This window comes from Diorhabda sublineata, chromosome 2 (genome assembly GCF_026230105.1).
Source record: "Diorhabda sublineata isolate icDioSubl1.1 chromosome 2, icDioSubl1.1, whole genome shotgun sequence".
NCBI lineage: Eukaryota > Metazoa > Arthropoda > Insecta > Coleoptera > Chrysomelidae > Diorhabda > Diorhabda sublineata.
In genome coordinates this window covers 25520779-25533959 of record NC_079475.1, presented here as the reverse complement: position 1 = coordinate 25533959, position 13181 = coordinate 25520779, and the positions used below count along the sequence as shown (strand labels likewise).

Below are 13181 nucleotides of genomic sequence, written 5' to 3'. Positions count from 1 at the left end.
TATCTATAAATTTGTTTATTATTAACGATTAATAAGTGATGAAATTTGTATTTAAAATATTTTAAGATAAGGATCGAATGCGCATACACATTTTCTACTATCACTTTTGTTTACTGTTCAATCGTTTTTATTTACAAAATACAAAAATGTACCTATCAGCAATGATAATATTTGTTTTTTTTTACGTTGAATTGATTAATCCAACAGGATTTTGAAAGAATAGATGATGACGTTTAAAAGCCTTGCCTCATTGTATTATTACTAATGTCATATTTTTGGTTTAATTAAATATTTATCGACAACAAAAAACAAAACCGACGAATCTATCAAAGAGTTTTATGTCGAATCGGCCCTTTCATGTAGGAGGCAATTCAAGTTGAATAGATTTCGATAAAGGCGGGTTTTTAAGAAGAAAACCTCGAAGGTTTCTCTATCATTGTAACCTGATTGATCATCAGCGCGATCGCTAGATAATTTTATTATATCATTCTTTAAATTGTTTTAAAAAATAACATGAATATATAAAATGTCCCAATTTGATCTGTTTTTACACCAAGCACTTAGATAACTAACGGCTTCGTCCTCTTGAGTCTTCCCTCGAGGAGCTGGAAAACCTCGATATTATTCAACAACTACAAATGAGGTTCTGTTGTTCAGATGATTGGTTATATTAATATGCTGAAAACAGGGACAGTTATTTATCAAAGAGAAAAGTTCATAGCTGTTCTGGTTCCGTTTCGTTTTTACCCTTGTCTTTTCATGACGAAACTTACATTAATTCTCAAAAGACATATACAAATTTCGGTCACTACACCTACGTCGATATCTAAGGCAGAATGCTGTTTCTCAAAGTTAAAAATAATTAAAACTTCCTTCAGAAATTCGATGGAAGAATACATAATGTCTGTTTGTTAATACTGTCACCCGAAAAACAATTTCTCAATAATACGAGAATTACCTATCGTTCGTATTAAAATGTAACGGTTCTAAATTTAAAAATTAAGCGATTTTCATGTGGCTATAATTATAATTAAATTGTAAACAATTTTCACCCAAGCTACTTCCGTTTAATAATAAGTACGTTGTTTTTTTTTTCTATTATGGCAATACTGCAAAAGCACACGGTCTCTGTGAACTAGACATTTCCAGAGATCACAAAACAAAAAAATAAACTCGTGTTTGATATTTTTAGACTTTAGGTAACAACATTTAGAGTTTTAGATTAAAATTGAATAAACATATAATCCGTTATCGGAAATAAATGCAAGTTTATGATTCATTTCTTTGTCTTAATAAGTTCCGAAGATTGACAAAGGCACTTCTGTTTGAAAGACCTTATTATTCTGTGGCAGAATTCTAAAATTTACCACAGACTCAAAAGACTGGCATAATTTAATTTAGTGTGAAATATATTGCGAAACTTTAAGATGGCGCTACCGTATCAAAATTTGTCTACACTTTATAGTTGATAGTTGAATTCCTTTTGTCTTAAATCAAATATCATTTATTCGACAACGGTCATTCAAAGTTCCTTTATATAATTTGTAATGGAGGGTTACAAATATTTCAATAATCGATATTTACACAACATAAAATAAACTAAATATACCTTCAACCCAAATTCAGCTATCATCAAAAGATCGTCCATGTTTAGTTTAAAGGAGTAACAAAAATATCACAATCACTGTATCCGCACGTGCTATGATAAATTCAAGATACACGACGCCTAAAATGGTCGTTGAAACAATAACTATTTCCAACAAAGAGAAACTATTGAGTGCAACTGGACATACCAATAATCGTTACACGTAGACCGAGCCAGTAATGATTCATTGATTATTATTTTGAAATTACTGTCTCGAGAATTTGTCGATAACGATTTATTTTTGTTATGCACAACTGATAAGCAATTTTATGTACATTACGGAAACCATTCTTTTGTTAATGGCTGTTTACAAATGTAATTACTAAAACTCATTTATCTATTTGGATATCCGATAAATATTTCAACATATACAGGGAGTTTCCGAATTCATACTTCCACTTTGTTAGCTTTTTATCTAAAATTCTAGATAATCTAAGGATCATTAAAGAATTCACTTTCCTAACGTAAAGTATTGCAGGAAAAAATAAAAAATATGAAGCCCAATACCATGTGTGGCCAAACTTTTATTCCTTATGAACGATTTTACTTCTGTAAAACCGGCCGATTTCCGATCAATAATCTCATTTTACGACGTCATTTTATTGCAACTAGAACGTATTGGTCGCACTTTGACTCCATACTGAATAAAAATATAAACATGAGCGCACCACAAAGGCGAAGCCGCTCAAAAAAGATCGAAACTCGCGTTGCATCGCGCGACGTTGAGCGGTGGTCTTTTGCAATGTGAACACATTCGTTTAAACTCTATAACCAGAAAGATTTTTTAACACCGCTGAAGCGGCGGCGTCGCTCGACGATCACCACTTGAGCGTTGCCAATGTAAACGCACACTAAGGCAACAGTTAACAACATGTAGCATGCGACCTTGATACAAGATTTTGCCGATTACGACTTGTTGCTACTGATCAACAATAAAGCGGAAAGAGGGGCAACTATTAGTGCGAAATCAAATGTTTTTCCATACATTTTTGACTACTTTCGATGTAATAATGATGTTTATAGAAATAACGAATATCAAGTTTTTCATGAAACCAAAGCTGTAAATCTCTTACTTGTATGTTTTCAACACAAACGGTCCTTCCAAGTTTTTCGTTGATATTTACTCGCTGGAAAAATGTAATTTGAAAAAATGAAAATTATTTCCCGATTCGAAAGCAACTTGTGTGTGTCTCTATTTCAAACGTCCCAACATTCACTCGAATATTTGATCGCTTGTTTAGACGTAACAAATGTGTCTACATTTTGAACATTTTCTTTTATTTTTGATACCATCCCATTTGTCCCTCGTTATTGACTCATTTCCACTTTTAAATCGCTTCTAGACAGCATTTAAAAAGCTTCCCTGGCATTTTTTTTTCAATTCGGAAACAAATATTTCAAGACAAAGCTACAAAGACAATTTCTAAAAAGCTACTATAGTAGAAAACCGTTCAAAGTCGGAATGGGTTCAACATTTCACTGCTTGTTTCAACACATTACAGTACCAGTTGGAACCAGGAAATGATGAAACTGTCGAAGGTATATGGAATGTGAATTTCACTTTATGATGATTGAGAACTATAAAGAAAAGGCAGGTAGTTAACAAGAAGCTCTCTTGGTAAGTCGTAACTGATAGCCTAAGAAGAATGGAGAAGTTTCTATTCGGGGTTTCGAGAAAAGGGGCATTCTACTAGACCAGAGAGTGAAGAACGTGTTAATCGATATGTTATTGGAAGGACAGTTATTACTATATTGACTGATTCCAAGGTAAAATTTATTTTAGAAATTGATTTGATAGAATAGTAACTAGGTCAGCCGTCAAATTAAGAATGTGAGTAAATCGCGCTCCGAAATATACGACTTTAGATGCTCTATAAAAATTCATTAACACCACCTAAATATATATTATATATTTACGAGGTGTTAATGAATTTTTATATCTAAATAATGTACCTCATAAAATGATTAATTTCGTCAATGGAATGCAAAACGAGTTCGTTAACTCTTTTACGTGGAACAATTTCATTAAATGTTATTGTTAGGAGGGAATCTAACTAAACAGTCAGTCTCACACTGATAATCACCGAACTCGTATAATTGGAATAAAGTATACCAAGAATGTGCGTCAAATTTATTTATTCCTCGAGCGTTTTTATTTCAATTATAATATTTTTAAGTAGATCAAGATCCACAGCGACTGTAGATTTCTATGGAGGAAACGAACTGTCGCTAATTTGAATGCTTTGCATAGCGAAACAGACGATCGGTGACCTTGAAAGTTCGACGGCCTTAAACTAGGAGCCGTTCATTTATCAACCGCCACGACGCTTCGTTCCTGTGGTCTATCTGCAATCCATAATTTAGAAATTTGTGCATTTGTATTTAAATGTACACTTATTGTCCTTTATAATTATTCTCAGAAATGACGATAACAATCTATTATATTTTCATATCTCAATGTAAACATTGGTAAGAAATCACTCGCTTGTCTTCAAGGATTTTGTTGGGATAGATTATTTTCGGAATTGTCCACTATTTTGACCTTCGAGAAATTAGTTATTATTAAACAAAGGTCAAGTGATAACACTCGAATGGAAGATATACAAAATATTTATTTTACACAAATAATAAAAACATGGAGTAGATACAAAATTAACTCATCAATAATAAACAAAAATACGAATTTTTAATACCTTACTACGAGGTACGATCGAAAAATACGATGATTTATTTCTATTGAAAATAAAGAAAAATGGTAACCTATTTGAATAAGTTCACGGCATTTGCCTAATTAATGGCGGTATCGTATTGGTTTTCTAAAAATTAAGGACTTGTGTCTGTTTTCGTTTTAGCATATATTTTATTTTCGAGGAGAGCCGAAGTAGCGCACGGTGATCTAGTTGCAAAAAACCTGGCATGGGATGATCTCAAGATGAATAAAAGATCCGTTAGCGCATTTTTCAGGTATCTTCGAACATCGTTTTCAAACATTCCAGTACTACCTTCTTTTTCAAACACCTACTTTAAAGATGTTACCCTTGGAACTTTGATAGTAATTTATACACAGAAACAATAACAATGACCTTGACGCTCGACTGACGAGCATTTTAAGAATAAGTTGGTAACTTTTTTTCCATTGAGAACTCTTAAAATTTTAACTCGGGCTTTGTTTAGGTGTCGGAGTTTGTTCTTTTCTTCTTTTATTATAATAATAATGATACACTATTGTATTTCGTAAACGCACAACTTTAATTACTTATATTATCCTTGCATCTCATATATTGATATTGAATTATTATACATTAAACGAATGTTTATAAATTTTACGTCTGCTACTCTTGTGGTGTGTATCTTGAATGCCCTGGGTTTTTGATGTCTCTCTTCTGGGCCCTCGTGGTCGCAGCGTTGTCAGGTTTAGCTTCCATATAAAATTTAGAAGTCGTAACAGGCTTATTGTTATAAACTTATTTCAATATGTCGTGTGCATCAATGCAATTTTTAGTTTCAATTTGATACTAATGTGTTTGTTGTTTGAGATGTATGTTTCACGGAAGACATTGCAAACCCGAACCGACCTTGCTAAATAATACGGTCAATTTAGACATTCGAAGTTACATAAATTCCCATCGAGCTGAAAATTAGTAAAATTGTTTAAATGACAATTTAACATAGAATTTGAATGTTACTCGTCATTTCCGTGCATAGAAAAAAGGTCGAAAAAATGAGTTTTTCGCTATTATCAGCAAAACGGTGAGTTTTATCATAAAAATACCTTAGACGAAAATTGTAGATCATAAAATTATCTACAAAAAACGTATTAATACGTTTTATCCACTTTTTTAGCCACTGTTTCCGAGATATAATCATTCAAAAAGTTGTCGTATTTAATGGTTTCAACAATATATACAGACCACAAAAATTATCGCATCACTGGTATTTTAAGATAGTTTTAATACTTAATTTTAGTTTTTTGAGACAATCTGTATAACTTAATAGATATTTCTGGTTTCTTATCATAGGCAACAAAATATCACGATTTCTTACAAATTTTTTTGGAAGCAAAAATGCTCGTGTAAATCATTTCTGTCTTGGAGAATACATTGAGATCGAGAACTTTCTAAGCAAATTGTGTTATTGTATAGTGAAAATTTAGATTTATTTTGTTAATAATGGATGTGCCTCAACGTTTAACAAGATATGTGACGAATGAAGAAGCCGCTAGAATCATCGCGCTCGTACAAGATGGCCGCAGTCAAAGATACGTCGCCGGGGTAATTGGAGTTCAACGAAGCACCATATCCAGAGTTGTTATAGGCTACCAAGAAACTGGGCAGCTAATCAGAAGACCCGGACAATGCCGAGGAAGGTTAATTCGGTAGATGATCGTTATTTGAGGTTAACGGCGTTACCTCGGCATACCACCGCTCGAAGGCTGCGAATAAATCTGTTGGCTGCTCGTAATGTCCGAATAAGCCTACAAACAGTTCAAACTAGGCTGAGAGAAGAAGGTATACGAGCCAGAGTGCCAGCTAGAGGTCCACGTCTTACCAGAGAACATCAAGTAGCAAAATTGGATTGGTCCAATATTTTATTCACGGATGAATCAAGATTTTGTCTGTATTCATCATATAGGCGACGTGGTAAACGGCACGATCAGGTTAATTTTTGTCAAACTGAAAGCTTTGGTGGTGACTCTATCATAGTTTGGGGAAGAATTTCTTTCGAGGGTCGCACGGAGTTAGTACCAGTGAATGATGGAAGACTAAATGCTGACAGGTACATAACCAATATCCTAGAACCCCATGTAGTGCCCTATATGCCTCATATCGGTGACAACTCTTTGCTAATGCCCGATAATGCTCGTCCACACACTACTAGAGTGGTTGGGCAGTATTTAGAAGAGGTCGAGATACCCACCCTGAATTGGCCTGCACGTAGCCCGGACCTTAACCCAATAAAGCATGTCTGGGACCATCTAGGATGGCAAATTCAGCAACATCCGGCACCAATAAAAGCACTAGATGATCTTCAAAAAGTTCTTCTGGGAAAACATGCCGCAAGGATACGTCCAGAACCTATTTAGAAGCCTTCCAAGAGGAATGGAATTACAGCGAGGGGCGGCAACACACGCTATTAGAAATTCATTGGCTGGTTTTAGTTTAAGCACCGTTCATTTTTTTGAATAGATGTCCCTCTGTAGATTAAACTGATATAAAATAAATGTTGCAAAAGGCGTATCCATTGGTGTTTTAATTCGTAATAATAAAATTCGAAAAACAGGCAACAGATTTAAAATATTTAAAAAATAAATGAGTGATGCGATAATTTTTGTGGGGTGTATATTTTCAGCAGTAAACTTTTCTTACAACATTGAAATGAACCGAGACTTGTGAGTATTTATTTATAAGAAATTTCTGTTGACTGGTGGTAACTGTCATAAATTCATCAAATAAATTATCAATTGTTCGACGATGTTGGTATGCAGCTTTGGTATTTCTTGTGCAATCATTATAGGCATTAAATACGACAGTTAATTTGAAACATTATAACTTTTACAACTTTTTGAATCGTTATATCTCAGAAACGGTGGTTCGTAGGGAAAAAAATATTTATACGTTTTTTGTAAATAATTTTATGATCTACAATTTTCGTCTAAGGTATTTTTATCATAAAACTTATCGTTTTGCGGATAATCGCGAAAAGCTCATTTTTCTTTTAATTTTGACCTTGAATAAAATTTTTTCCGCATACGAAAATGATGGGGAACATTCAAATTTCATTTTTTGATCTAATTTGACCGGACTAAAAGAGGCTATAGTAGCAAATTAATAATCCGAAAAGACTTTTGTCAATGATTTTTTTGAGATTTACCAAACAAAATAATTGTAGCGCATGTTAAAGCTGCTATAAAGGTAAACTCGTTTATAACAGTATCTGATTTTCATATTTATGGCCACCACTCCATATGCACTCCTCCCGTCGTTTTAAAAATACATAATTCAGATAAATTGTTTTGGGAATTTGGAAATAACCCTTTTAATGTCCTAACGGCGTGCAATTAATCTAATCCTTTGCAATATACTAGGAAAAACCAACAATACTACTTCCCTTTACCTTCCACGCTGTTTCATTACACTCCCTCCTATTTCTTATTCACGCGAAAGTGTTGAAAGAATCATTGCCGGCATTGCATTGCAGCGAACGCATCTTAAGTCGATTTTAGCCTAATTACGCTGCTCCTAGAGGTTAGGCACGCGCGGGGATATCAGACAAGTTTAATTTTACATTTTTGTATTCATTCAAGTTTAACGACGGCCTTCGCCGTGTATTTCGGTATACATTCAATTTATAAAAGTTCTGCTCAAATACATAAAGTTTCTGTTGGTTTTATTGCTAGTCCTACGGAAACTGCATGACACATTGAAATTTCTACTGTAGACATCTGTATTGCTGGGTTAATCCACGTCATTTTAATATTAGAAAAATTCATGTGAATCCAATGTTTCTTCAAGGGACGGGATTCTTTTGTATCCTTCGTAAGATTATTCACAAAATAAATTTTTATGTGAGAAAACAATTTTTCACCATATTCCAACACTGCACCTATGGCGACCATATGATCGACTTCTCACAACGTTCCTCTCTGCACATCACTAACAATTTCAAATCAATAGTATAGTTAAAGTTAGAAAATAGGGTCTGTCTGTACCAACACCTCAACATTTGCCTGAAATTGTTTCCATAAACCCATTTATCAACCCTTTAGGAACAAAAATTAATCGGAGGAAATCAGATCAGGTGAATATGGCGGACCAGCAGAAGAATGGAAACGTTCGGCATTATAAATTGTAAGCGAAATAGCATAATACTGTCCAGATATTGTTTTCCCTTTTTTAAACAAAAGCAAACTGTGGTCTAGTGCTTATTGGGCACAAAAAACCGGTATTTGTTTTCATAGCGGCAGGTTTATCAGATGCAGACCATTGCTTCGATTGTGATTTTGTATCTGGAGTTTAAGAGTCAACATAAGTTTTTTATTTATTATGGTATATCTACATAAAAATTCACTTGGATTACTTTTGAAGATATCCAAATACTAGTTTGACTTATTATGCATATCCGTTGGGTTTCGAATATTTCCTTCAGTTAGCTATCATTAATTTTCGTATGGCCACTTTAACAGAGAGAACCGTTCCATGCAATAAACCACTTTCATGGAAATATTTATGTGTTTTTTACATGGTTTCTTCAATAATTTTTTACGTAAAATATAATGTTCAACATCCAAAATACCTTTTTCTCCATATTTGCCCAAATATATTCATTGTATTCCCTTCTATACAGAATGTATGGATGAAATCGTTCATTCCTTTTTGTATCGTTTCTTGTTTTCAAGTGAAAACTTAAATGACTGATAGTTAAAGGGTATTAAACGATAATAAACTTGTGCAATTTGTCTAAAATGTTATTTTTTATTCAAGCACTAATTTCTAAAAATAACTTGAGTTGTACTCTCAACAACAATACGCTACGCAGTATCTAAGTATGGGATATGGAACAAAAAAGTCGTATTAGTATGGTCGCGCAATTTAAAATTAATTATTGACATATGGCACGGATACTTATAAAAAATAGTTTGAAAAAATTATTATTCAAATAAATAAATAACGTTATCGAAATACCGCCACTTCTCTATGAAAAAGTTTCTACACGAGGTCAACGATGTTGAATATATATATATATATATATATATATATATATATATATATATATATATAATGAGCAAAGATGATGGTCGGCCAAGCAGATTAGAAGCCGCAGGAAGTAATGAAAAATAGCCGATTAATTTCTATTTGAATGTAATGATCATCAATTAAAATAAATTATTATTATGTATAGTTAAAAAGAATATTTTAGTTTCATTTTTATACGGTTAATGATCTCCCGATTTCGATCAGAAAGAGATTTTTAAAAATGATTACACAATTACACTGCCTGACGCATGTTTCGATAACCAAGTTATCGTCTTCGGAGGCTGAAGGTAAACTCAGTGGTGGTGTAAACAGTGTGTTCAGTATGAATATCATCAACGCTTTCAGAAATTCCCACTTAGTTAATAGAACTAAGAAAAACTACATTGGAGGAGTTAGAGTTAAGTCGTTGCTATTACAATATTGGTACAGACGATGTGCAATAGACGAAATTGTCAAGAAAACCATGTACGCGCTATTATCTATGATGATTTCTAAGTCTATTTAAGTGAATAAGAAAATGTTGAACGGTTGCAACGCGCATTAGGTAATGAAAGTCCATCACAAGAAACTGTTTCGCTGGTATAGAGAGACCAGTGCTTATAGGCCCCGATATTCAGTTACTGTTGGAATCATTGGATCGAGGAGGATCTAAATACATCATCAAGCGATAGAGGCAACACTCTTGGTGTCTTTCCACAACAATAAATTCAATTTTACATGATTATCTTCTAGCGAATCAAACTGTTATTTGTTGCATTACAATGAGGTGTCATCACACAGAGCTCAGTAGGCAGTTAAATTGTGCCATCTCCTTGTGGCCGGCGCTACAAAAGAGGAAGACAACAGAACTGCTAGGCTATGGGAAAGCCTCGATACGAAGGGTCGTAGCAGTGATTACCGGTCACTGCACAGTATGCTTTAGACTCAGAAAAATGGGTATCAGAACCGACGATCTCTGTGCAGAATGCAATGAAGAGGAAAGCATTGGCGTCGAAAAGACTACAATGCATGCGGAGTGAAACATTGGAATGTCTGGAAGAAGCAGCGGAGCTGGGTGTTAAGGACCTGAATTGCAAACTGGAAAAGCTTGTGAAGGGGGCAAGGACCTGGCAACGGAAGAGATAGGGAAGGGGAGTGAAATGATGCCGACTGAAAAGTCAGCAAGGGATCACAACGGGCTTAAGGCCTCCGAGTGGATCTCGGCTGAAAAGTGTTAACCTGTTTCTTAATAGAAATTTTAAGTAAATGTTTCAATAATATCATTATATTTTCTGTATTTATTTATTTATACAAATTTCTTATTAATTAAGAAGAGGGGTTTGCAAATGTCACGATTGGTGCTTATTTTCACGTTGAATGCCAGTGTACATATAGCTATAACGTTAGTATTAAACTAGCAAAATTCAAGATATTTTTATAATAATTCCATCGTACTAATCGTGAACCTGGTGAGAAGTTTTTTTTGCTTGTACGAAACTTGTTGGAATGCGGAGAATGTAAAATTACAGTAAGTGACACAGATGTTAGAAAGGTTAGTATCTTCGATATCTTCGTTCAGTCATAACAACGCTGTGAGAAAACACCACGGACATTCAAGACAGCTTGTCAAGGACGTTTATTCAGAGGCGAACTAAACAGATACGGACTTCAAACTAATGTAACTAGGTCAAATAGAAAATGAGCAACGTATTTACTTGTCTAAATTTAACTTTTTAACCTTAAATAAAAACATATTATGCTATGTAGTACCTATAATGAATAATTATATACAAATTTTTGAAATTAGAACTTAACATAACTCATAACTTCATTGCGCGATGTCTTAATTATTTCGCGTGTATTTTGGTAGTCAAATTTCATTTTTAAAAAATAAAAGGGGGGAAAATATTAAGCTAAAAATTGATTCAAACGAATAAATTTTTATTTTTGAGCAATAAAGTAATCATCTCAGTTATCAATTTTTACCATTTATAATGCATTTTCCAATGCCAATAAAAGTCGAATGGTTTTTGAGTAAAATATCTCAAGATGGTGTTTTTGAAAATGATCTAAATTTTGTGAATAAGGCAGACCATTTCTCCACAATTCATTATCATTATCACGGTTTATCAAAATCATAATCTTCATCCTTAAAATTCTTCAGATATCTTCTGTTTTAAACATGTCGTCTAATCGCTTCGAATAATCGATTCAACAATTCCACGTATATTCCTCACGATTCATTTGGACAAACTATCTGCCAAATGCGTTTTGGAACGTCATATAGATTTCATTTTTCGTCTCCAGTGATCAAGTCATTGAAAAAAATTCTATGTGGTGCCGTTGAAGCAATACGTCAAACCACAATCTTCTCCAGATAGCTTAGTTTGTTCTTCCAATGAATATAGAGGAGTTTTCTGTAATTCCAGCAGTTAATATTGATATTTCTTGTCACTAAATTCACCAATTTAATATAAATTGTTCACCCATCTGTTGTACTACACACTTTAACTGACTACTGTATCTTGAAGAAGAGTTTCCAACTGAAGACAAAAGGTTATAAACAGTTTAAGGCTTCTATTTTAAAACTTACTGTTTTTTTTTCAAACTTTTTCATGTCTTAAAAATTTTATTGCCTTTACTTTGCATTCTGTACATCTTAAACAGTGTCCATTTCAATATTTCCTCTTCGACTATTCAATCCATCAATAAAATCAAAATAAATCATGGTTATCATACGTTGCACAGGCGTCAAATTTGAAGAAAGATTAGCTACGACGACATTGAGAATGCGGATTAGAATTCGGGTAATGAATGCAAACAACTTGGGTGAGCTTGGTGCGATACCTCGGGTAATATGGGACAAATTGAACCAAACTGATGTTCAAATTTAAGTACCACTATGCCGAGGCGTGTTCAGGCTATTATAAGGGACCGAGGTCTAAATACTAGATATTAGTAACAAATGACATCAACATCATTTTGTTTTATTAACAAATTGAATTTTTGAATAATAAAGTAACATATCTAAAAATAATTTCTTTCACCCAAATGTATTTTCAAAAAAAAAGAAACATGTGAGAACTATGTAAATATATTTCGGAAAATTGAAATTTATAAAATAAGTGTAGGCCGTATCTCGAGTTTATTGAGGCGTTCGATACTTAATACTAATATATATATATATATATATATATATATATATATATATATATATATCAGTTTTGATACGTGTAACAATGAGCAGTTACAAGGTAACCAAGTTTCCAAAATAGTATATTGAATGAATGAAAATGGAACTTCTAATATATCAACAATTTCTTCAGCTGACAACGTCGTGCATAGTTTTATAAAACACCTGGCAAAGAGAGTGGATCGGTTTGTCGGCAGTGTGGGTGAAAATTCTTAAGAATCGGTGAATGGGATGGAGTTTAATTCGCTATTAAATTGTGCAAATTGCTTTAGGCATAGTTTCTCCATGTTTTATAACAGATCCGGGTCAGTAAGATGATTCGGCTCTACTACAGGGTGACTGAACTTTGTTGTTGGTAACGGATTATATTAAAAACAACAATGAGGATGCGTTTTTTTTAAATAAGAAAGAGGGAAATTAAAAAAAACATGTCTACGATCGAAATAGTCTTTGAATAATTTATTCATCATTATTACTTTCGATTTTTACATTTTACTATTAATTAATGTGATAGAAGGTTTTTTATAGATACTAAAAATTCGATTTTTACCAACAAACTAAACATCAATTCAATCATCTACATTATTAGTGCATAAAAAGAATCGAATTT

The 13181-nt window shown here is 33.3% G+C and overlaps 1 protein-coding gene across 15 annotated transcripts in view; it reads right to left on the bottom strand.

Moving 5' to 3' along the window:
• Nucleotides 1–13181, bottom strand: part of LOC130440463 (protein alan shepard) — a 95253-nt gene that overhangs the window by 23519 nt on the left and 58553 nt on the right. Inside the window, exon 1 of one of the 15 annotated variants that reach the window (XM_056773623.1) lies at nucleotides 1610–1821. The exons of 12 other annotated variants lie outside the window; for them this stretch is intronic. In XM_056773623.1, the coding sequence (XP_056629601.1) occupies nucleotides 1610–1648 (39 nt within the window). In that variant the 5' untranslated portion in view covers nucleotides 1649–1821. Of the gene's footprint in view, nucleotides 1–1609; nucleotides 1822–13181 lie in introns of those variants that run through there. 2 more of the 15 variants (XM_056773618.1, XM_056773619.1) reach the window with 2 other exon arrangements.